General features: G+C 37.9%; 1 protein-coding gene across 1 annotated transcript; it reads right to left on the minus strand.

Annotated features, from left to right (window-relative positions):
• Nucleotides 1–1446: 1446 nt before the first annotated feature.
• On the minus strand, nucleotides 1447–26468 carry topaz1 (testis and ovary specific TOPAZ 1). The gene is made up of 20 exons (XM_053514322.1): nucleotides 25645–26468; nucleotides 16007–16372; nucleotides 14632–15631; nucleotides 13918–13982; nucleotides 13591–13670; nucleotides 13382–13490; nucleotides 12837–12889; nucleotides 12658–12744; nucleotides 12519–12582; nucleotides 11940–12091; nucleotides 11550–11642; nucleotides 9552–9667; nucleotides 9315–9381; nucleotides 8118–8289; nucleotides 7376–7476; nucleotides 7038–7203; nucleotides 5307–5459; nucleotides 3727–3930; nucleotides 3272–3449; nucleotides 1447–1997 (listed from the first exon to the last, which is right to left on the minus strand). The coding sequence occupies exons 1-20, from the start codon at nucleotides 26198–26200 to the stop codon at nucleotides 1733–1735; spliced, it is 4047 nt and encodes a 1348-aa protein (XP_053370297.1). The 5' UTR covers nucleotides 26201–26468; the 3' UTR covers nucleotides 1447–1732.
• Between the last annotated feature and the right edge of the window lie 497 nt (nucleotides 26469–26965).

Genomic DNA, 26965 nt, shown 5'->3' on the forward strand with positions numbered 1-26965 from the left:
AATATGATGCCTAAGACCTTTGCACTATATATATATATATATATATATATATATATATACAGAGAGAGAGAGAGAGAGAGAGAGAGAGAGAGAGTCAGGCAAAAATGTTTATACACACTTCAGGAACAATAAAAGTAATAAATATTGAAATATTTAATGTATTGATTTTATATAGTAATAAAATATTCATACTAGTTTTTGTATTCCTAAAGTCTGTATAATTTTTTTGGGCTGACTCTGTATATATGCGTGTATGTGTGTTGAATCAAATAGCTACATAAATAGCTTAAAAATAATGTCTTTTTCTAACCAAGTGTGCAAGTTGTGCATGAGGTTATAAGTAAATAAGAGTTCTGTTTCACACTATTTTTACTATTTTTTAAAGCATCAGTTATGCTTACTGAATAATGACGCTCATGAACAGGATGCATCTGTTCTCTAAATGCCAGCACCTTGTACTTTCTTTTTTCTAAAATGTAAATACAAAGACAGCAATAACAGTAAGTTGTTCTGGGCAAATTTCCAGCTGTTTCAGACATGTGAAACTTTTATATGACATGATCCTAACTGTGCCTAATGTGCTTTTTAAAAAATAAATAAATATTCCATACCCACTACCTAGTTGTGCAAGTTAACAACCATCTAAAAATTCATTGGTTAGGCCTTCTGTGCATCTGTCTACATATTTGTCCTTTTGTGCATCGATCTGTCCATCTGCTGGTTTTCAAGGCTGCATGGCCTGCCCTCAAGCTGCTTCCAGGTGTGGCTGCTGAGATCCCCTTTAACGATAGTGTTTTTTTATTGTCTCTTTTCAATTACCTCCGGACATACACTACTCATCAAATAGGCAGAAAAGTTGAATTGTGTCACATGATCACCACACAGCTAAGATTAGACGCCTCAAGTCTGTGAACCGAATGGCTCACTTTACAATGTGCTACAAGGTCAACTTGTAAACCAGTTTCTACCATATTTACAGTATTAGTACACACCTTTAAGTTATAGGAGTTAAACATGAGCGAAGTAACTGGTCATAAAATCAGCTATTTTTAAACCACAATGCCTGGAATCTTAGAATCAATACCACCCGGAAACAAGGTACTAATGTGACTGGCCATGTAACGCAGTACTGGGAAACCTGAAGACGGTAACCTAAAGAGAAACCAGACACTATTTCATCAATATAAAGTACTGCATGTACCACTTTATGATTAATCACTGCTTATTTACTTTAATATAAATATTTATACCAATATTTAAAAACAAAAACTCAAACCAAAGTCTTTGAAAAGACAGACTTCACATTTATTTAAGTTTTCTTCCATCATTTATATTTCTATTTGCATAGTTAACTACAAAACAAACTGCTGCACACAAAAGGAAGATAAAAAACAAATAGCCGTATCGAAATATGAACTGACGTCTTGTGCAGCATAAACTGTGCAGTGTTGAGGCTCATTTGTTAAGGGTTTTGTGTTGCTTACATTATGAATCAAATTTCAAAGGAATTGAATAAAGCAGAGCCAGGTAAAACAAACAAACAAAAATACAAAGACAAGAAAACATATCCATCACGCCCTTTATTATTGAGCACAGGTTTTTTAACAAGCAATAATTTTTCGCTGAACTTTATTCTTTTGAAAAAAAAAATACTGCTGCTGAGCTGAACAATAGTTAGCAGTAGCTGTATGTCATGACGATTGGTTTTTCTGACTTAAAAATGTTCATATTATCAAAATAATTTTTTTTTTATTATTGAGAGGCTGCTTTGGTTTGTGTGTGTGTGTAAGCTGCCCCACATCCCCTGAGCCCAGCTGCGGTTGTGTGAGAGCCACTTAGCCGCTGAGCCACGGTCCAGATTAAAAAGCTGCTCCTGTTCCTGACTGACAGCTGTATAACGAATGCTTAGTTTGGGGTTCGGTATCATCGCTGCTGAAAGCAGCCGGGATCCAGCTGCCAGATATTCACTCTCCATCGCCAGTTCGGTGCCAGCACGCCTAAATCAGAAAACATGCGTGGAATAAATGCAGCATAGCCTGTAAAACATTGCCAAAGTGCCTTTAGAGGCCATAAATAAAGTAATTTTGTTGTAGATGCCAATGGCACATGCACAAACACGGAAAACATTCACATTTTAATGATGGTGCGACTTGGACATACACCCATCAACTACAACATTATGACCACCCTTGTTATATTCACTCAAAATCCTTACACTTGGCCATTTATTCAGCTTCCAATGCATCAACTTCAGGGGTGAGAGGGGTGCTTGTAGGGGTGGGGATCACTTGCTGCCTAATATACTGTATCCCATCCACTTCCATGTGCCACTGTAACAAGATATTGTAACTGTAGCTAATATAACAAAGACCAAATTGCTGAAAAGTGATGTCTGCGTCAGGACAAAGCAACTGCAAAAAATACAGCTTTTATTGGATGTTCCTGGTCTGCAGTAGTCGGGACATACCAAAAGTAGTCCGAGGAAGGAAAATCCTCGTGAACTGGCGGGAGGTTCATGGGTTTGGCCTGATGCATGTGGGGAACGAAGGTTGGCCTTGTAGTCTGATCCCCCCCAAAAAATTAAATACTGTTACTCAAATTGCTGAAAAGGTTATTACTGGTCATGACCGTATAAGTGAATTAGTGTTTTGGTGGTAAATGGAGGACCTACTCAATATTATACTGTATGGGTGGTCATATTGTTATTGCTGATCTGAGTATATTGGCATTAATACAAACCTTGTACAAGTACTTGCTGTGACTAACTCTTTGGACCCTGTGGCTGTGATGATTTTCAGAATGTAATTGGTTCATCTCCTTCCATTACTATGTTACAACCATCACTAGTTACTGTATGCTATGCCCTATAGACAAGCATAAATGAAACACTTCTACCACCTATTGGCAGAGTCTAGAACTATTCAGAATGCTGAATGGATGCTTACCTTGTACACTTATATGGCTAAAGGTTGCGCACATCTGAAAGACAGCATTTTTTTTTTTTTTTCATATTTAGTCCAGTTTTGCTGACATAACAGCATTCCCAGGAGGAATTTCCAAGGAAATTTTCTACTAGATTTCGAACCCTATTTACACTAGCATTAATGATGTCATGCACTCATGCCAGGCAAGAAGGCCTGGTGTGACCTCAGCGCTTCAGTTCATCCCAAAGTTGTTCAAAGGGTTTAAGGTGAGATCAGGACTCTTCCATTTCAAAGTCTTTTATGAGCTTAGGGAACCGTAAGGAACAGCTTGCAGCATGAGCACTTACCGTTTGAGTGTGATAAGCAATGGCAGAGAAAAGTCACTGGGGTTTTGAAGGCTTGAACAAATGCGGGCAATAAACATCTCGAATGCCAGCGTCATCTCAATTTCTGTGAGACAACAGGGCAGAATCAAACAGTCCTTCTCACATACAACCCCAGAGTAATAACCTGCGGAATGAGCACCTGACAGGCAGGGGGAAGAGAGTTTTTACCATAAATACAGCATAAAGTTAATAAGCAGAGAGTTCATTTAAAGCAGTCAAAGTGGTGACTTAATGTATCATATACTGATCATATACTGATCATATACTGACAATTTAAAATAACGCAGCGTGAGATAGTTTTAGCTTAAAACATACCGGGTAACAGTATTTGTATGACTGTGCTCAATCTTTTTTATTGTGAAACAAAAAGAAAAATAAATTTATAAAAATATTGCTTAAGTGTTCCCAAGACTCACGTTTGAACAGAGTCCTGGCCCGGATCCAGCTGTTCTGTTTGCCCAGTTTGTGGATGAGGTGTTGAAGTTCTGACGCGTCCGGTGGGATTCCTTGAGTCAGCATGAATTCCAGCGTGTCCGCGGCAACCGGCAACACCTGGTTCGTCACACACCTTTGAAGGTGCGCGTTAAACACAGTGTCGTACTCAACTGCCTGAACTCCATCTTATTGGAATTAAACGACACGTTTATACATGCATCAAAATCTACAAAAATAATAATAAACTAATAGGAACGTTTTTATATGTTGTTATATATTCTATAATCTGACGAAAGTATGTGGACACCTGACCATCGCACCCCCCTGTGAGCTCTTTCCTAAACTGTTGCCAAAGAGGTCTAGAGGCTAGAATGTCTTTCTATGGTGTAGGTCAGAGGTCAGAGCACTTTATACAATATTCAAAGTCAAAATCTATTTGTGACATACATAGTCGCACACATTTACAATATGCAGTGAAATGCTTATATGACCGCCTGTGACCTTAAAAAAAAAAAAGAATATCAATAAGAAATAAATAATGAAATTGAATAAGAATAAAATATAGGAAAACTTTAGCTATAGATAATATAGCTATAGAAAATAAGCACAAAATATAATATATATATATATACAAATATAGAAAACAGAAACGTTTGAGAAAAATTGACATAAAAATTAAATAGAAATGTCTGGGCAGTGTGCAAATATGCATGAATGTGTACATGTGCAATGTCAATAAATGTCTAGGGTGTGTGCAAATGTCCATAAAAAAAAAAAATAATTAAAAAAAAAAAAAAATATATATATATATATATATATATATATACACACACACACCGTACTTTCCGGACTATAAGCCGCGACTTTTGTTACACAATTTCAACCCTGCGGCTTATGCAGAGATGCGGCTAATGTATGCATTTTTTCTAATGGCCGCCAGGGGCGCTCGAGCAGAAAAGGTAAGAGTGAGACATGTGTTGTCGAGGAAGACGCAAGTCACAACCGCTAATAAACACCCATAGAAGAAGAAATTTAACGTACGGTAACTTCGCGCGCTTTGTACATGAATAAAATTAGCATAAGCCTACCCTCATCATGGAAAATGCAAAAAGAAAAGCATATGACGCAGCTTTTAAGCTCTGCTACCGTGCGTTACTTGCTGTGACTTTTACCAGTGTGTGTTTTTTTAAACAGCCCTGTTAGCGCTGTGTTACTTCCGTGTCACAGGCACTGTTTGGAAAGAAAAGCTAAGTTATGTTATTAAAACATTGAAAACTCTTTTTATGTACCGTCTTTCTTTGTAAATGTGGGCACATGCGGCTTATAGTCAGGTGCGGTTTATGTATGTACAAAATGGTTTTTTCTTTAAAATATACACTAGGTGCGGCTTATAGCCAGGTGCGGGTTATAGTCCGGAAATTACGGTATATATATATATCAAACATAAGTGTATTTATGTTAAAACAGTCCAATAACATCTTAATAATCTGCTATTTAAAAAAAAAAAAAAGATCTCTAGTTAAGTCTTACAAAAGAATGAAAGAATTATCTCACGACTCACCCACAGGCTGTTTCAGCCCTGGCAAGTTAGTGAGGACCTCCAGTGTGTCTCGGTATGACGTCTTCTCAGCAAGCAGAGTCAGTATTTTCCTGCGGTTCTGTATGTCTGCCAGGTCACACGGCCATGCACTTGAGCTCACAAACCATTCATTAGCTTCAAAACGCACACAACCACACACAAAAAAAGAGAGACTATTTATTTATTCATTTTAAACCATGTGCCACATAATTCTTATGTTATACATTCATTCCTTTTTCCACTCATTTATAATGAATAGGAATATCCAGTCCGCACAACAACTTGGCACAGGTTTTACGCCGGATGCCCTTTCTGACGCAACTCTCTCAAATGGTCATTTGTCAAAATTTGTGGGCCACCAAAAAATTTGGTAAAATCACCTCCTGTCTTTGAAGGAGCTACAAAGACAAAGCTACTCTTTACACGTACTTGATGCATAGCAAACTTTTACAGTTACTTCTACAGTAACTGACAGGAATTTATTCCAGAAAAAAAAAACAAAAAATGAACTAAGGGGGAAAAAAATTGAGAAGCCAGATTCTTTAGTCACATGGAGAATACTACCTGGTGTCTCATCCACTCAAAACCTTTCTTATGAGGAACAGAAGTGAGGGAAACTGGTACTGACATGACACAGCCCAAATTACTGAACAAAACTTTACATGAATAATTTAGTGAACTAGTGGTTTCAGCCGCCCTGGCAGGAAAAAAAAATTATCACACAAATGTGTTTTTCAGCCGCGATTACAAATGTCCAAGGCCAAAGTAAAGTCCAGGTACGTTAGACAGCTTGTTTAAACTTGTATATGGAAAGAGTACTGAGTTTTTAAATAAAAGAAATAAAAGGCTGATAAACCAGAATGAGGAGTAATTCATTCAGCTTTTTCAGTAGACCAGTTGCTGTTGTCATCCTGTGAGTTTATGGAGTTTATCTCCTCATACAATTAACAAACACAGTGCTTCTGAAAAAGCCATCACTCTGCATGAATCTATATTACCCGTGTGTTTACTGACACCATCTGGCAGGATCCAGTACTTCAACCACTTTTAGAAACCGGTTCCTGTGTGGAATTTTACGATGGGGATATTGAGAGACTCTTAAAGACCTCTGTCTTTTTTTTTTGGGGCTTTAAAATAACTTGCTTTTCTCCCACAAACAGCTCTCTGTTCCTTATTTTGGTATGCTTTTCAACAACAAACGCATTCTTCACCATGCAAACACTTAAACCAAAAGCAGAAACTAAAAGATGTTCTCTTTACCGCTTGAAAAATGGGTGGGTTCAAACAATATGTGCAATGCTAGTAGTTGTTTAAGACATCTACAATGTTGTAAATATCAGAAAATGAAACCTGAAATTCTGTTACACATCATCTCAAACTACAATCACAAATCCAAATGTATTCAATATATAGCAAGAACAAAAGAAAAGGAGTTGCCAGTGTGATACTTTTAACAGGGACAGTGCATTTGTCTATGTTCAGTGTGTTCCAAGGATTTCATAAAGCAAAGAAATAATGATTCTTTAGCGGCCGATGCATGTGATCCAGTGATCTGATCTGTGGAGCAAGAGGAATAGTTATGCAGGAATCAATAAGTCCTGAACTCAATAGATCAGTGGATCTAAAGCTCTAGGGTTTAACACAGGGATCAGTTAATCGATCTAACAGATACAAAAATTGATCTACACCATCGGTCTGATTGCACGCTGTTACCTTTCAGCATATTCAGCGCTCCCTCTATGCTGCCACTGTTGAGGAAGAACTCTGTCGCTATGGTGATCAGCTGACAGCGAGATGTTCCATTTTCATTGTTGAAGAGCCCTTTGAGCATTGCGAATTCCACCTGCAGTCTCGACATCACGCACAACAGCTTCAAACCCTGCACCAACACAAAAAAGGCAAAAGCAAGTTACCGTTAAAAAAAACTCCTTTCAAGAATGGCACTACACTGTTAAATATTTCATACACATATTTAACTGCTTTTAAATGCTTTTGTGCATTCAGTACAAACAGAGATTAGAATAAAAACGAATCTGCGTGTGTAAACTCACCTTGGGCCAGTCTTGGTTTCTGTAATAACTGAACATCAGTGAGATTCCCACTCGACCAAGAAAACTTTTCACCATCGCGTCTGATGACACTTCCTGACAAACTAGAAAAAAACCACACACACATATGTCATATGTTAAAAATGACATGTGTGTCTGTAGTTGGTATTGCATATCAACACAGAGCTACGTTAAACTAATACATTTGCATGCATCTAAAACTTATTTGAGTAATAAAATAAAATTTGAAGCAATGAACAAAATAAAATGCAGCAAATTAATATTTAATTTTTAAACCGTAAATAAATAGGGCTGGGAGCTGACCTGATACTTTTATGGCATTGACTGTATTGTTTTGAATCCTTCTGAGTATCAAAAAATGCCTTGTAATGTGTTGTCAAATTTCGATTCCTTAGGAGTGAATCTCATCAGCATCAGTAAGCCAGATGGCATGCTCAGGGTTATTACAACACTCAGTTGAATTTTGAAAGGCCTGACCACATTGTCATGTATAAAATGGAAGAATGTCTAAATTATAAAATAGGGCTTTATCAACCTTGGTTTCATTAGAGTGCACTGCAATATATTAAAAAAGGACAAATTTAATGAAACACGTGTGTGTGGAATAAATTTAGGAAACATCACAGCACATGTCTAAAAAAAGTAGATAAACAAAACCAGATAAAGTGTTCAGGAAGCAAGCCGCACTTCAGCTTCTGGACATGTGACCTGTAGGTGTGTATACCTGACTCGGCGAAAGGCTCATAGGGCAGCATCAGTTTATCTTTAGGCTCCTTCAGGAGCGCTGTAGTGACGCAGCAGCAGAACCTCGACAGCTCTCCTGCACTGTGGCGACCAACGAACACAGCGCAGAACACACGTGCTAGAGCAGGCCAGTCCTCCTGCTGCTTACACAGCTACACAAACACACACACACACAAAATAACAAATCCCCACATTTAAATGTTAAACCTTAATAGCAGAATTTTTGAAGAACGTTTAAATCAAACAAAGACTTTTGATGAAATTTCTTGTGAATAAAGCAAAAATCTTTTTTTGCAATTTACAGAATAAATGTACAATCACAGAATTGGACAACCTCTTCTATAAATGGATCCATCCTATACTTGTTAAAACTATGTTTTGTAGAAAGTTTGTTAGAGCTCACAGATGCTCGCTCTTTGCTTTTGGTGTTCATTACACAACAGTCCTAAGGTCATTATTACATTTTAATCATTAAAATGTTGATTAAAATTTTTTTTTTAATATCCCATGACTTTTCCAAAACCACTACTTTTTTTTCCACCACCACATTTTCCATGTTAAAAATTAGATGTCCATCAGGTTTGTATAGTCATAAAAATCCTGCAAAAATAAAAAAAAATTTAATGATTCTGTCTGTCTGACAGGACAATACATTTTTGTAAAAACACAAACAGTTAGTCTTTTTTTTCCTCACATTGTGTTTTGACTGATGGACAAAAATTCAATAAGCCACAACTGATAGAGGTGGCATGCTGCATAAAAGCTGAGCGACTGAATCGATCTTTTGATGAGTCGGTTTTCGACTCTCAATCAATTCACAGCTTTTCCATTATTTACAACGTACAATGGTTAAATTCAGCTTTTTCTTCATACACAAAGCACTTTTATCTCCTGCACTTTTATCGCCTGAGTGTCACATCTTTTGTGTGTATGGGAAGGATGGTGCGATACCGCCACCTACTGGACTAGAGAGTGGAGTGGAAGATTGGCAGGAAAAAAAATTGATGGAATATGACATTTAAACAATTAACATGGCATTTCAATGCTTTAAGTAGTTTTAATACTTTAAAACCTGCAGACACAAATTAGACCATTAGGATTATTGCCACTGAACTGAATCGACAGTCTATCTATAATTCATAGCTCCACTGGCACTCGGAGGAAACACGTGTCTCACCTCCACACGGAATACAGCCTGGGTCATCTCCGACAGCTCAGTGGAGTGTGGGTTGGTGGCCAAAGCCCTGGACACACAGAGTAGGTGTTTAAAAACTAAACACTAAATGAACAGATGTATTTATACCCTTTGTAATTATTTTATCAATTTGCTCAAATATATATATATTACCTATATATAAATTACATCATTATTAAATGAGCAATGAAAAAAAAAAAAAAAAAAAAAAAAACACACCTGCATTTGACCACACGGAAAATGTTCATTTGCTGTATTGGTATGTGCAAGGACTCAAGATGGAGCTGCATCATCTCACACTGCTCCACAGTGAACACACACCCCACCTCTGTTATCTATATACACACACACACGAACAGTGTCAATACTCCGGCTAAACCATCCTTTGGGAAAATAATGAGAGAAACACAAAAGCGACACAACGTATCTCAGTCATTTATTCCTCACTGATGTGTCTTCGCTGTTGTATTGATTGCAGATCACTTAAGGATTAAACCTGTCAGTCTTATGTGGACGATGATGCCATCAGAAAAACAATTTTTAAGTTTGTTTTACTGCTGTGTAAAAATCATCACACCTGTGTTGGCTGCATGATGGCTTTTTTTTTTTTTTTTTTTTTTAAGACCTTTTATTTGGAAACTTGAGCCCTTCTATCATGTTATGAATGAAGCAACTTCTTTTCCAGTGGTCGGAAGAAATTACAAGGAGCTTATGTACAAAATCAGTCACTTGTACAGTATGTATTACATCTTCTTTGGAATTCTAGAGAAGACGTGCAGGCCAAAGACTACAACAGTTGTGCTTTTAATAAAACCCATAAATCAGCATCAGAGAAAGACAAGTTAGAGTAACTGGAGGGTACTTTGGTATAGCCAACCCTACCATGACAGTATCTCAGTCACCTTAGTGTTTTATTTATTTTTTTTATGTGAACAAGGAACGCCTGGGAGGGAGAACAGAATGTTGAGAGCATACAAATATAAGGTCATGTTCAAAAATTAGAGACTGATCACCGATACCGATCACCATTCACAGATTGCTGATCACAAATGTGTGTGTTGATGGGATCTTCCATTTAAAGTGTTGTATTTATTGTGTAGTATTGTTTATTTATTTACTATTTATAAGCGGGAAAAAAAAATAGCAGTGCACAAGTATAATTAAAATCTGTGTCAAATTTTAGCAAATTATGCAACATATTCCATTCACTTATTATTTTATGTCAATTATAAAGAAACTAATTTGTTTTAGGAATGGCCTATGCTCAACTAAAGTGCAAACATTTTCCATTTCTTTGAACTAGCATCAAGAAGCTTCTACACACATTGAATACTCTATATTCTTTGATGCCACTTTGTTCCATGCGCTGCACATTATAACGCATAACAAATAAAACTCTGCACCAAACATTTTTAAGTAAATACACACACATCTTTATTTCGTTCTTCATTATCAATAAATAAAGTGATAAAGGTTTTAGTCTTTTTACCCTCTGCAGAGTATGCCTCGAGATTTTCAAGCGCTTCTGTTATAAGTAGTTGAGTGAGGGTCGACTCACAAGATTTATTTGCTGCCTTAGTGGATAACTTTTCATACTCAAATTATTCAGAGTAAATTGCATTTTTAATAAATACATAAATACTTTGAAAATTGCAGATATGACATCTTTTAAAGAGATTTAGTAACATCCTCAGACTTTTTATGATCGGCTCGTTGAGAGTCAACCCATTAGTAAAAATTAAGTAATTATCGAACGATTCTGATCGGTGCACCGCTATCGGATTTAAATTTTTTTTCAATTCATCACATTTGTTATACGTCCTTTCTGTGCAGACAACATGCAGAGAAAACAGATAAAGATAAGATTTAAGTCAACCCAAGGTCAGAAAAGGAGATCCAGGTGGAGGAAGGAAAACTGGAAACCCAAGACATGGCACATTTACCACGTAAGAGTATTTATTAGTATATATTATCCTGTGTCAACTCGCGTTAAGGAACATGCAAGAAAACGTCCCACCTTAAAATTAGCTTGGAGTTGTCGGTAACCCCCAACCATACGTTAATAGATTTTATTTCTCATTTGTAAATGAAAGCTTTCAGACATTAGGGCACCAATCAAAACGTTAGCATCTGATGGGTCACAGCTTCCAGGGATGTCAGCTTAAATCCTGATAAAATGTTGATAAAATGCTGATAAAATGCATGTGCATAAATCACCTTAGAGGTGAGAAGTATGAGCTCCGGGACAAAATTTAGGACTCTTCTTTCCCGAACATGTTGATAAAGCGCCATCACAAACCCCGGAGGAGGCTAAAAGACACAGAAACACACTCAATATGTAGCTTATTTCGAACTCTTCTGTTCGGATTTGCAAAAATGCAGCGATAAGAAAATGTACATAATAAAAAAAATCAAGAAGAGACACTGCATATAATATTGCCCTTTAAAAAACATGCCACTGATGTTTGAATATAAAAACAGTCTATTAAAATGTTGCCATAATGTTTCCCTGGTCAAATCTGAACAACGTTCTTGATTGTTAATTTAGGAATTAGTTTTCCTTGCCAGGACGTTTGCCGTTTACATAGAGCTCTCGCACGTACTCACCGTTCTCTTGTGCGTGATGAGTGTGTTGATGACTGTCAGAAGGTTTTTGAGCATTGCCAGACTGAGCAGCGACGACAGCAACTGGTTCACAACGTTCTGACTGAAGCTTACACCAGGGGAATTGGTCCTGTAATAAGCCACAAAAACCTCCACTGGTGACAGACAGAGGAACAGTGAGAAGGTGATAAAGACAGATGAGCTCTTTGTCACCACTGGAACACAAGCATCACACAGACAAAAACACAGTGAACAACCTAAACATATAATAAAACTGTAAAGTTGGAGTGTCAGCCATGGGAAGAAAAGATATGCAACTTTTTTGTTTAAATGGAAAACCCCCTTATATCATATATCAAAAAAAGAGAAAGAAATCGACCTTGAACATACTAATTAATTCTTAACACTCAACAGATGGCACTGTATATTGTTTAATACTATGTGTGCAATTGAAATCGGCTTAATAAACACGCTCACACCTTTATTCCGCGCACTTAACGGTAACTCTAGATTTTTTTAAAACACAGGTACAGTAGATACAGTAGACAATAAATAGATGCATTAACAGTACTTTTCTCTTACCTGCTCGCTGTACAATGGGAGGAATTCTAACCCGAGAGAACCTCTGCACAACGTCCATACAAAACTGTACCAAGGACAAACAGAGATCAATTAGTTAAAAGCTTTATACTGTAATTAACCCTTTCCTGAAAACACACACCTTTTCATCTTCTTTTCTTGGCACATGAAGGTATATGCACATATTCCGCATGCATGAGTAACATTCGCTGAAGTAGTACCGGCAATACTGGCAAAACGGAGACAGAGCATAATATTCAGAGATTCCAGCGCACATTATCAGGACACAGTATTTATTCCTTTAATGGACTGGATACTCACGGAAAACGGGATCGGTCTCATAATGTTGAGATCTTTCCCCGCGGTACAATGAACTGCACAGATTAAAACACCATATTATACATCTACATATCTGGAAAAGATGAACAAGGTGTACATCATGGGTAGAATATTAGATATCTGCAACACTGGCATCACATTAGAGCTGTAAATTACACCTAGACTGCAGATTAAAGTTTTGTTTCAACAGCACTAATGTTTATGGTTTGACATTGAATTATATGTATTTCTGCTCCATACCCCAGTGTAATAAGTGGTGGTATCGCACCAACTGACCATAAACTCAAAAGAATACTCTTGCAAAATGTGAGCATTTGCAGACTAAAAGATGCAGTACATGTTTAAGGAATTTGTAAATTTTAGACCTTACTTCTTTGTAAATGAACAACAATTAAGCATTACTTAAACAACATGTTATGCTGAAGACTGTGAAGCCAAGCAAAGGGTTGCAAAGTTCTGAGCAGAACTAGTATTTAGGAGGGGTTGTGTCACAGCGTGTGATTAATTATAGAAATTTAAGGACCTACCACTGTTCCATGCATTGTCCACTTGCCGTATCAACCCATTATTTACGGTCATGACATTTAGATCGGTACTTTCTTTTTTATCTAGGTTGTTGTTACAATCCAGATCCATCTGAAAGGAAACATTTAAATTTGTAATCTGTTGACAAGTAGAATTAGAAAAAGTGTGGTTGAACAATGTGGGAGCTGCACCAGTTTAACCATGAACTCACCTGTTCTTGCATGACTACTGGGTTAACTGGAGTCCACTTTGTCCCAAACGTTAACTGACCTTCGGAGCCTTTAATCTCCTCTGCGTTATTAAGAAAAGATACACAATCCATTTCCAAATCTCTGACACCGGTATTTTCTACTACAGCCTACCAGTCTTTAACACATCTTAATGTTTGGCTCTTGTCTACAAAAAGCTTTTATTCTAGGACTGTACAACCCAAGTTCTGAAGGGAAATCTACCATGTTCTTGATTTCAGCCCTCCAAGACTAGAGTAGTACACCACAGTTTTATTGAAACCTATGGAAAACATGTAAAGATTACAGACCTCTGCAAAATCCACCATCATTCTCCACATAGACATCAGCAGCAGTCTGGACATTGTTCCTGGGACTTAATAAGAAATAATTTAATATTCAAAATTTACTCAAATACCCAGGAGACATATAAACATAAATCTTCTTTTTTTTTTTTTATATATATTGTAACAATATTAGGCAGATGATTTTAATGTTATGGCTGATTAATGTTCTATCTTGAAAGTCTCAGCGTTGGTAGATTCTATTTGCCAGTGAATTGTTATCCAGCCAATTAACATTTGTGTTATTTTCTCACACAGAAGAGCAGATCAGAAGCCTCTGTAAGAACAGGTCTTCACTGATCTCATTTAGGAACAAATTTAGGTTTCCAGGAACGAAATACCTTACCAAAATGTGACTTAAGTGTTGTAGGTTTACACTGTAGCCCTTGTTAAACTGTAGATCTGACTACCTTGATTTTGATACCTCGAACGTCAAATCTTGCTGCTTTACTGTATATCACCAAAACCTCCTAATACAGATTAAACCCACTCACTCATCATCTATACCGCTTTATCCTGTATATAGGGTCTCTGGGGTGTCTGGGGCTTATCCCAGAAGACTTAGGGAAAACAACATGGATGGGGTGCCAATCCATTGCAGGACACACAGATTGAACTTTAAAATACCAAATAAGATCATGAAATACAAGTCATGTTCCTGCATAAAACACACATACTTACTTTTCTGCCTCTAAGTCCCAGACTATCCTGTTGGGCTTTCTGTCCCAGGGTGTCTGGTCCATCTGCCTGTTATTTTCGCTTTGAACTGGGGATGAAGTGGCTTTGGAGGAAGAATTTTCTGCTGTACTCATAACGGCTCCAAAAAGATCTGGGTCATCTTGAATGACATCGAGTACAATGGCATCATCCTCATAAGCTCGCACAACATCCAGATCACCAGCAGTAACCACAGAGCCCTTTGGGGCAGGAAGAGGTGAAGGACTTGCGTTAGCTTTGCCAATCTCACACAACTCTTCTTGTAGCAACAAACATTCTGCATCACCTTCCTCTGGTCTTTCAGCAGGAGACTGGCTTCTCATATCTTCCTCGCTGGATAAAAAGGAATCGCTGTTTGTTATGGATTGTAAGGGTGTGTCCCAACTACTACCTCCAACACAAGTTGGGGAAAAAGTGCTTTGGTCATCAGTTTGGTCCAAAACATTCAGACTGCATTCATGAATTTTCTTAATATCATTATAATTTTTTTGCTCTTCTTTGAGATCTACCATCACTAAGGAAGGGTGTTGTGGTTCTATGGTGGAAGGTACCCTCACTGTAGGAGTTTGTTGTTTTTCTCTGGAATGTACAAGGCATGAAGATGTTTGAAAAGCATTTTGTTGGAGGGCTGGAAGGGGAACTGGAAGATGGAAGATTGCATCCTTTGTGCCATTCTTGTCATCCTCAAGAAAAGTAGGGTTGGTGCCCACAGCAGTGATCGAGTCAGGCGAAATTAAATTCAGTGTGTCGTCATTCGTGACCATGGGAAAACACATGGCCACCGCCTGAGAATTGTTTTTTTGTACACAACCAGGTCTGGATCGGTCCTCCTCAAACACACTGAGGGACTTATTAAAGCAGTTCCCCTTACTACTAATTGATGCTCCCTGATTTTTCTGGTACTTCGATTGATCTTTAGCAGGCCCTGCAAGAGTTGGAGCGGCTAGCAAACTGTCAATCTGTGCTGTAGAGTGTACATGGTTAGTTTGAACCACAACACTCCTATCATGTGGTTCAAAACCCATCAGGTTTTGTTTTATGTAATTCTCCACTTTGCATTCAGGACTTGTATGGAAACCTGTTTGCATGTTTTTAATCACATTTTTAGTGCCTTCTAAAGTCCCTGTGCTTACAATCCATCGAGGGCCAGTACGAAGCAATGACTTCATTTCACATGGAGGCCCATGTCTGGGAAAGGGCCAAGACCTGTAAGCGCGGGCACAGGACAAGCGGGGCCAAGCAGTATAAGCAGTAGTTCTCTGGCAGGAAAAACTATCAGGAGAATGAACACCCCCATCTAAAACATCATGTAACACTTCCTCCACCTGACAAGTTTCACTTTTGTCTTTTCCTCCAACTGTGAAGTGGTCAGCTAAATCCGCATGTTGGAAGTGTTGGTGGGGAACAAGTGCACGAACGCGTCTTAATAACAAAGGAGGCACACGGAGCACTCCGGACTCTTTGATCTCCTGAACTTCAGAGTCCACCACTGATTCTTCTGCCATACAACAAGCCGTCTTAACACACCGCTGGCCATCCTCATGTTTTATGGTCACACATTCATTCCCCTCAACTGACAATGATTTTATTCTCTTACAGCCTGGCATCCTCAAACCCTGTTTATCCGAAGACTCAGACCACCCCTCGACATCTTCTGCAACATCCAATATGTGCTCGCCAACAGAAAATCCCAAAACTTGATTACCTGATGAAAGAGAAGCACAGCTATTTGTTGGAGTACACACCTCCCAGGATTGGTTGCCAATCCACTTCCCACAGTTCCCACTGCCTTGAAGATCAAGGCGCATCAGTGACCTGAATTCTTTGCTGAAACAATTCACCCTTTTGAGATTCCTCTTTTGCAGTAGCACTGCTGGCAAAATGCATGAAAAGTCACGTGAGGTCACATCAAACACACGGGCTATGTCACAGAGTTTCACCTTGAGGTGCCTCCTGAACCAGATTATCAGCCTGGTTGTCATCTTAGCCTGTGCCACAGGATGAACCATGGTCTTTTCCAGCTTTCTTGGCCATCTGTGGCACCTTGATCCAACTTTATGAGTATGAGCTACTTTTTTACGAGCAGGAGGGGAATATTTTGCATCACCACACAAGGCACAGCATGCATTTTTAACGGATCGTTTAACTTGTCTCTCTGAACCAAGTCTTGAGATTGAACCAATGTGTTTCCTCAGCCCAGCTTTTCTATTAAAATCTGAAATAAGAGAAGACAGTCATCGGGGAATGGACAAAGACTTCATGCAGACATAGACTGTCAACGAATAATGTGTCACCCACCAACCTTACAGTAACTCTTAATATAAAACAGTTATTAAATAATTGTACTACTAGGAAATGTACATTAAATAGTGATTTAGAGTACTTTATGGGGTAACTGGTCTGTTACAGTGGCCCATAAATGTGAGATATTTCCCAATAAGTTAGTACTGTATGCGTCATGGTGATTTGTATGTTTAGGTGCCATAGAAGGCAGGTTAACCTGGTCCTGAAACAAGAGGCTGCTGTCCAGGTATACTGACAAGCATCCATTTAAAGTTGAGGCAACAGTTTACTTCAACTCATCATGCTCAAGACTTCATTTAAATTTTTCCCCTAACTACAGATGTTACCATATAGCTCCTTTGTTAGACTTCGTTAAAGTATATACTTTAAATTCACAAAAGATAATTTCTCACTGTACAGTATGTAACAACACTTTAACGTACTTGGGTTTGCCGCAGACTGTTTGCAACTGACCTTGCTTAAATAACTAAGTAGTCGCTCACAGCTTGCTTATCTTATTACTAATAGCTTAAAACAGTAATCTCAGACACAATGTTCAGTTGAGTCGACAGGGTATGTGATAGCCACTCCAGTACTAACAGCCTTGAAAGAAGTATCAGTCAGAGTGGCATTTCATTGTTATTTAAATTAACATAGAAATAGACCTATCTACTTAACATGCACAAGTGCAAACATTAGTGCAATACATCGAGTAAATGCAATCCACGTAAACATGACATGCTGCTTGGCAGCTATAATGCAGGTCACTAAAGTTCAGTATTTTTAGTGTTTAGCAGTCAATAAAAAAAAAATGTGCAAAAAAAAAAAAAAGAATTTTCAAATAGAATAAAATGGATCGGTGTCCAATTTAATTTTTTTGTGTGTTTAGTGTCTGATGGCTTCTGGAAAAAAAAAAAAACTTACGCAGACTGGGTATGTATGTCCATATGCTTCAGTTCCTTTTCTTGGATGGCAGAAGGGTATAGTGTGTGTGTGTGAGGGGTGTGTGGTGTCATCCACAATGCTGGAGGCTTTGCCAACGAGGAGCATAAGCAAGTGGATTTTGGGCAAAGCACAGAGCAACTGTTTTTTTTTATATTTATTATTTTTTTAAAGGAGGGAGCATCACCCAATGTCCCACTACAACTTTACCCCAGTTCCACTCACACCACATCCTGAAGCATGCATCAGATCTTCATGCAGCTTATTGTGGACCCAAATGCCAAATGTTCAGATGACTGCGCGTCATACGAACTAGTGACAGGTGGGAATTGGATACGACAAGAGGTACTGCTGCCTCACGGCATTAAAATGTCTGCTATATATTTTGAGTGACAAATGTCTTGTCCAATCAGCGGTAAGAATTATCAAACCAAAAAAGGTAGGTGTGGTTTGTCTGCGTAGATTCTCAGTCATCAAAGTGAGGTTATCTTGAAGTTGAGTCATGTCAACTGGCAACTTCTTAGTTTAATAGAAACAAGCCAGTACTCATCCAAGTAGCTTCTTCAAGGCACATCAGTGGTAAATTAAGTTGTAAGTTTTCCTTTTATTTATGTCCTCCAAGGTCAAAGGGTCCTTCCCTCTCTGAAACGGCTTGTTACGTGAACAGTGGAAAAGGTGAGAATAGGAGGGAGGATCGTTAGTGAGTAGAGGGGAGAGAGAGCTGTTAGGAAGAAAATAAAGAGAGATTACAGAGAGTTGTTAAGGTGTAAAGACTAGAGTAAGTAAGTGTATAGTGAGTCCCTAAATGTGACTTTCTTGGTAGATGTATGAAGGGTTCTTGATCTTCCTTGGGATAGATGAGAGAGCAGCATGAACAATAGGACACAGGTTGTGTCGAAGACCCTCACCTGTTGAAAGAAGGATTTTCCACCTGCATATTGATGGCTTCTTTGACCCCTCTCTCAAACCATCTACCCATCTGTTCAAAATTCGTACATTTTAGGTAGGTGTAGGTTGCAAATTAAATTTTTACTCCTGATTGGACGAGACGCAAGATCAGCAGGTAAAAAATTTTATACAGCTTATTGGATGAGACATCTGTCACTCAAGATCAGCGGTAAAAATTTAATTTTCAAACCACAACTAAATTTTCAGTTTGTTGATGCTTACCGCTGCTTGGACAAGACATCAGTCACCCAAAATATACAGAAAGTACTACAGCCTCACAGACTTTTAAATGCTATAAAGCAGCAGAACTTCTTCAATCAGCAATAAGAATTTCCTTCGCAAACTATACTAACATTTTCCTTTGGAACATGTTGTTGTGTTTCCTGATTTATCATCATGTTTTTGGTTTTGTAATTTTGTTTTCAGATTTTTCATTTTGTTTATAGATGTTTTTTTTTTTTTAGGTTTTTTTTTGCACTTCTCAGCCACTCGTTCCTCTCAGTGTTTCCTCCTTATATCATTTCAAGGTTTCTTCGTTTCCTATGTCGCTTCCGGCTTGCTCATTAGAGACAAACCCAATCAACTCATAAAAACACTAATAAAACTCTTTAGTGCCATGAAGCACTTACAAGTGACTAAATTAGACTGGTAAGCAAGATATTGTTGCCCCAGGCATGTGGCAACACCTTCCATGTAATGTGATTTGCCTGGACAGGGTCTGTTCACACCAGAAATGTACTTAAAGCTGCTCGTAGTTCATGCTTTAATTTAACAGTAAGTTTTAAAAATGGTATAAAATTTACTGATACTCCAGCACATACAGCTGATACATCAAAAAATTCTTCTCTTGTAAGAGGGCCATAATTCTCTCTCATTAAAAGTACAGTACTGTGCAGATTATTTTTAGTACAGACTTGGTTAGATATATTAATTATGTCTGCATTATTATGTAAAAAATAAAAACTTGTAAATAAATAGCATTACAGAAGGATGTTTGCATGTTTGTAAAGAACTTAGCATATTACACAAAAGACCCGTTTTCATTTGGAAACCAAAAAAAAAAAAAACCTGGGTTTTGCTTAAAAATAGAAAGGAGCCTGACAAAGACAGTAAAACCTAACATCTGTTTTGGTTACAGTACTGCGCAAAAGTCTTTGGCAAATACAAATTATGGCATATGCAAAAATGCTCTGAAAATATTCCTACATTAATACTGAACATACTTCTATACTTCTATAAAGAGCACTGATGCGCAAGAAAAAATAATCAATATTTTGTGTGAAAACTCTTTTCATGAAAATAATCAGTAGGGGAATACAGACATGACAGGTGGGGCCCAATGAACGGGAGGGAATTAGTGGAACATAATAGGAAAGTACCTATTCTAATTCATGCTTTTCTTTATTGACAAAGATCGGACACTGGAAACTAAACAATCACACGAAAAGAAGAGGATCATTAATACAAGTAAATAAAATAACATCAGAGAAAAAGTGGAACCATAGTGCAACAATAACGGTTTAACGTTATATAACGATATATAAGGAAACATTCGGTATATGTAATTTCATTTATTCCAATGTGTATGCTGATGTTTCTGTATTTTTGTTGAAAATTAATATTTTATCAGGCAGTACTAGTCTGGCATTTCTGGTTTCCAGTGTGGCAACAAAGTTGCTTTTTGATCCTTCAGGGGCTGAACAAAAGGGAAGATCAATATCGTTCTACGCTTTTTGTTGGTGTGCGGCATTTTGCGACGATCCCTAAATCATTTGTTGCACCATAAAGAATAATGGTGTTTGACTTTACACAGCTATTGAATTTGGAGATGCGAATATAAAACTAACTTTACCGCCGTCACAAACCGGGTCAGTAGCGTACTGTATGCAGTGCGCATAATAACGTCAATGGATACATTTGTTACATGGACCACAAAAAATCAGGCGATTCAATCAGCCTGATCATTTGATCAGCCTAATCAACCAAAAATCCAGCCGAAAGAAAAACATGATAAAGCCTATGTTGCTCTTGAATTCATGGTGGGGATGGTGGGGGCAGAGGAGAGACACGTGTGTGTTTTGTGTCTTAAACCCCTGGCAGCAGACAGCATAAGACCGAACAAAGTAGGAAGACACTTAGAGACAACACACCCCAGTCAAGTTACTGGACTTCTTTGAAAGCTCTAGAAGTGACAAAGTAAGCCTGTTATAACAATTGCACGTGTATTTTCTCTGTTTTGAACTTGGTGTTATTTGATCTTGTTGGTTTAGAAATTGATATTTCAACAAATAGTAAACTTGGCCGATTTCGTTATCATTTTGTTGACAAGTGGGGCTTGAAAATTCGCCCACCCCCTTAAGTGGGGAATGACAGAAAATGTTTGAGAACCACTAGGCTACCGTATAAAGTAATACCAATCCTGCCCTAACTAACATTTTTTTGAGAATCATTTTTGTAAAACTATTGCAGATTTTTGTGAAACTATTGCAGATTTTTGTGAAACTATTGCAGTCATGGATGCAGAACACAAAAAGAGCAACTGGCTTACCTTACATTCACACTAGACAGAGAAAATTCAATTATGTCTTTTGGAGTTTGTATTTTGTGGACATGGAGTGAGGCTATTGTTGTTACATTTGGATGTCCACTGTCCTTCCAGGAGAAAAATCAAATATATAATATCATAACCAGAATGTGACATATAGCACATGATTTACTAGGCCACACAATTGATGTCTTTAAATTAGTTACAATTCAACCTGAAATGTCTGTCAGATTCTAATCAACACGTTTGAGTTAAGTGAGTACTGAGGTGCTTTTGCTAGCTGTGTACATTTTCATTACTCACTAAACGCAATGCTCTCCTAGACCTCATTGTATAATTAATTCACTGCTGTTTCCCCCTGATTTTGTGCTTAATTGTGCAAAACTCATGCTGGATGTAAGTCAAGCTTTGTTATCTAGGACTGGCTCGCATTTCTCAGTCAGTCAAATTCCAGTAAATCATATACGAGCCTGAATTCCAGTTGAATTTTCCAAAAAGTATTTCCACGCTTAGAGTTAGCAGGCAAACGGTGGGTTTGAGTTTTTTTTCTTTTACACAAATCTTGTTTCACCCATCAGTACCTTTATTCATGGCTTTAAGGAAGAACAACGACCGCAGATTCCATCTACAGTAGTATCTATAGCATCATCCATAGTGTCAGAACTCGCTCTTTCAATGCTATCTTTACATTTTATTCACTGGAGGTCCTAAACCAGTCTTAGAAATTTTTCTGTCTGTCTGTCTATCTGTCTGTCTGCCCAGCCAGATTGTCGCAGCATTAGGCAAAACTGGCTGGACAAAAGTTAATGAAACTTTGGCAGTACTTTGGTGTTTGCCTAAAGTTAAACCTGCGGCATAAATTAAATCGATATGTTCTGTACAGCTGAAGTTATGAACAGTTTTGCGTCACATTGCATCCCGGAAGTTTTGACAGCATACTGCGCATTCGTCAAACTCATTGGCACATCTTAAATCAAGAGCTGGACATAATTTAATGAAACTTTTGCAGTAGGGTGATTCCATCTCAAATCAACCAGAGGGTTCCACCACATGATCACAGATTTTGCTGATTTTTTCACCAATTGTTGATATTGCCATAAAAATAAAAACCCCCAATTTTTTTGTCCCAACTCCCACTCGTTAAAAAATGGCAGCCATCTTAATTTTCTGCTGTGGTTATGGAGATATTTCTGAAAAAACATTTTTTGGGGGTACCCCTTTTCGACCCCATAGAACCCAAGGTCTGCATGTATATATGTTACTAAAAAAAATAGGGGTTACTTCACATCACCTTATCTTGAAAATAAATAAAAACCAGGGGTGTGTTATGCCCTGTTTTATAGAAATCATCAAAAATGTATTGTCCAGGTTTTGCAACATTAAATGATTTGACACACAGAAATGTACTGCAATATCTGTAGAATACTTAATGCATACTCATAAAATCTGCTCCTTTCAAAGTAAAAGTTACCTCAAATTCTTCTGTAATGCATGTTTAGTCAAAGACTGATAATGACGTTATTCATCTCTCTACACTAAAAGGACTAATCACAGTTTTTTTTCATCACCCTGGGTATCTGATTCTGAAAGAACAAAGCCCACAAAAATGAGTTCATGGAATAAGACAAAAAGGTACATGTGCATGTACGAGACCTGTCAAGTTGCAGTGACACAAATAATATCAACTAGGAAAGGCATGCACTTTGTAGCTACCAAAGTCATTTTGATAGGAATTGCCTCCACAAATTTGTAAAAAAAAATTATAATTCTTGTACTGGCTGGCTGCACCATCTGAGAAGTAATGCACATGATTTAAATTTGGTAGAAGAACTTTCAGTGGATTCATGAGAACCTTAATAAACTTGTGAACAACAATAGCATTGTGTTCCCTTTTATTACTGACAACACAAAAACTTTTGCAACTTAGTGAACCATCGTTTTCACTACCATCCCTATAGTAAACCACGAAAGGATGCAGAATCACCTGGGATGTATCCCAATGAAAACCTTGAACAGCATCCTGACAAATAAAAAATAACATTTAGCAAAATCCATGAGAATAACAGCCTCCTTTCCAATGGGAAGTTTCTTTTTCAGTTCTTTCAAATAAGCAGCTTGGGCCTTGGCTGTATAGTGATGAGCTGTGCAGGGGTCACATTTTTCACAAAGTCTCATAATGAAATCCACTGCTTGAACTGAACAGTGTCATCTGGGTCCAAATCAGCATTTTCAAATATATACCATCAAGATTAGGGCTGGGCCAGATTATACCTTCCACGGTAATACCGGTACAATGTTAGGCAATGATAAGAAAATGAAATATCGCGATAGAATATGGGTAAAACACGCATGTGCAGTGCCTTTGTTTCCAACGCTTGGAAAAAGCTTGGCGGCGGCGGAGAATAAGAAAGGCGAAAGCGGATCGTTGAATGAAACAGATGAACCAGAATTGGTTTGTAAAAATGGTGCAACTTCAGTGGTGTGGAATTTGCATTTGCACTGTTAAAATTTTATATAGCTTTAATGCACATACAAACAGCTGCTTTGTCTCATGTCAATCATATTGTCAGTTATATCATTATCGCAAATTTTCAAATATATATCGTGATAAATATTTTTGGCCATATTGCCCTGCCCTAATCAAGATAATCAGATAGTTTTGATTTAGGGGGGCACTGCTCACACCTGTGCAACATATAGTCACGAGAATCCAAAGAACAGACAAGCTTTGCCATCAAGTCTTTGTAATCAAATTACAAAGACTTGTAAAGCTTCAGTTAATAAATTAACATAAATGAAACACACTCACCTGCTTTTGTTTTTCTGCACTTAATTAGCACCAAGGAAAAGTTGATGCAATCACCAAGTTCCTTGAGTGCGAGGTCACTCATGGAGTTGGTTGGAGATAATTCAACTTTCTGATCAGTATGAACCTGAATGGTTCAGTTACAGGATACTGTTTGACAGTGATACATGTATCTTACATGTACCACCATAAAATGACACATTTACTGGTAGATAAGGCCTATTGTGTACATCCATGTACATTCTCTGTATATAAAATGTGTATCAAATCGTAAAACATTTGCAAAACCTGTACAATTAATTTTTGATGATTTCTATAAAACATTGCATAACACACCCCTGGTTTTTATTTATTTTCAAGATAAGGTGATGTGAAGTAACCCCTATTTTTTTGAGTAACATATATACATGCAGACCTTTTGTTCTGGGGGGTCGAAAAGGGGTACCCCCAAAAAATGTTTTTTCAGAAATATCTCCATAACCACAGCAGATAGCCAAATTTCCGATTGCAGAATCTGAATCTACATAAAAACTTACATAAATATACTCAGTTTCATCTCCATATACCATATAGCAAGTGAGTTATCAAGGAAAAAAGGATTTCAAAAAGGGGTCGTGGCATGTCTTAAAGCACTTTGAGGCCAAAAGATGGCTGCCATTTTTTAACGAGTGGGAGTTGGGACAAAAAAATTGGGGGTTTTTATTGTCATGGCAATATCAACAATTGGTGAAAAAATCAGCAAAATCTGAGAGGTGATGGTGGAAAATTTCTCTTTCATTGGTTGATTTGAGATGGAATTACTCAGTACTTAGATACCTGCCTGAAGTTTAACTTGCACCATAAGTGAAATCAAAATGTTAGTTATGAACAGTTTTTTGCTGGGTTTAATAATCTACTTTAAAATAAGCTACTAATCCGCTACTTGATTAATGTAAACAACAATAGATATTAATTAGAAAAGCTGAACTGAATATTTTTACTGGAATAAGTTCGAATTTCCACAGCTGAAATAACAGCGCTGAATCATATAAGTGATTTCTAACATGTTGGAGCTACTTTTTCAATCTTATATCTTCGATTACCAAACAGTATATGTATTTGGTGTAAACAAGGTGTAAGATTTAATTTCCTATTATTAATAAGTTAGACAGAAAAGTGCAGCACAGAAAGACAGTCTGGCAGACATATACTGGGCTTCAACCTGAAACAATAATAATTATATCACTAATTACATTAAAGCTGATCAGCTTATTTTTAGCGTTAAACTTTTAACTCCTTCTACAAAATCTTTTCGCACCACTAAAAACTAATTACACCACAGGCCACTTTCCCAGGTCAAATGTGCAAAATACAGAATGTCCCCTTGATTGTCCCACTTGAGTAACAAAACACAGTTTGTCTTTGTGTATGATTGTGTTGGTGTTAATCACACAAACGTTTGATCTGTTCTTACTTGGATGAGCAGCTCGTCCGTCTTTCTTCTCAGCCGCCTCTACTGGAGTGTCTTCCTGTTTGACCCCGGACTTTCCCGCACACACCGCGTGGGGCTCGAGCGCGTCCCCGGTTGAGCTAGACGTCTCCACGCGCACGTCTCCGTTTACTAAGCGCGACACGGTGCACGAGACGCTCTGCTCGGCGTCCGCGCGGCTCGCGGACTTCTCAAAGCAACACCGCAGCGCCAGGTGCAAATGACAGCGGATTTCTTTGCGCCGTGACGCACTAATATTATCATCATCCTCATTATTGTCACTAATATTATTATTATTGCAGTCCCTGAGTGTACACTGGCTCGGCTCGTGGTTTCGTGTAGCGCGCGACGGCTCCTGTTGATGCGCGTGGCTCGTCTCACGTGCCGTCGAGGGTTCCGCGTGCACGTCAGCGACGGGAGCGGTGCACTCCGACCTCGAGGATGAAACGGAAACGCGGCGGCGCTTCGGCACCGGGCCGTGCTCCAGCTTGAACGCGTTTCGGTTGAGTTTTCTGCGCGGACCGCCGTGTGACGCCTGCATCTCTTCACCTAGCACCACCACACCTGCTAAACTAAATAACCTTGTTAATAAAGTTGTGTGTGTAAACAAAACTATATCGACAACAATTTCGTCGTCTCTTCCAGCCTGTGTATCAAATTTCAAATGTTTTAGCACTGCTTTAAGTTTAAGCTTCTTCAATTAAATTTAAATAATGCGAATTTAACTAGCATTCAATTATGCTAATTTAACTAGCTAGTCCACAACTCGCATCGTGTCTTCTTTTCTTTCTTTTTTTTTTTTTTCAAACAATGGAACAGTGTTATCATTAAGCTGACTTGTTAAAATACAAAATACCGTGTTTGTAAAGAAAATAAAGTATTCCTATACCACATTTATGATGAATAATTGTTTTGCTGGACATTTTTCTCTCGCCTTCTCATGTAAATCCGTTTAACGGCAACTAATGAACCTGCAATTCCTGCGCATGCGCAATGGCGCATCGACGACGCCGTTAGTTTTAAACAGGGACGTTAAAATCCAGCTCTGGAGGGCCAGCGTGTCCAGCACAGGGTCAATTAAAACACATCTACCAAACCTGGAAATTAACAGATTAATCAGATATGTTCAAGCAACCAAAAAAAAAAAAAAACACCAAACTGTACTGGACATTTTAGGACTTGATTTGAACATCATTGGGTTTAAAAATAAGAATGTTTTAATAATAATAATAAAAAAAAGGTAAGACAGTATACTGAAACTGTGAAACTCACTCATCATCTATACCGCTTTATCCTGTATTCAGGG

The sequence above is a fragment of the Clarias gariepinus genome, chromosome 16 (assembly GCF_024256425.1).
Source record: "Clarias gariepinus isolate MV-2021 ecotype Netherlands chromosome 16, CGAR_prim_01v2, whole genome shotgun sequence".
NCBI classification, from domain to species: domain Eukaryota; kingdom Metazoa; phylum Chordata; class Actinopteri; order Siluriformes; family Clariidae; genus Clarias; species Clarias gariepinus.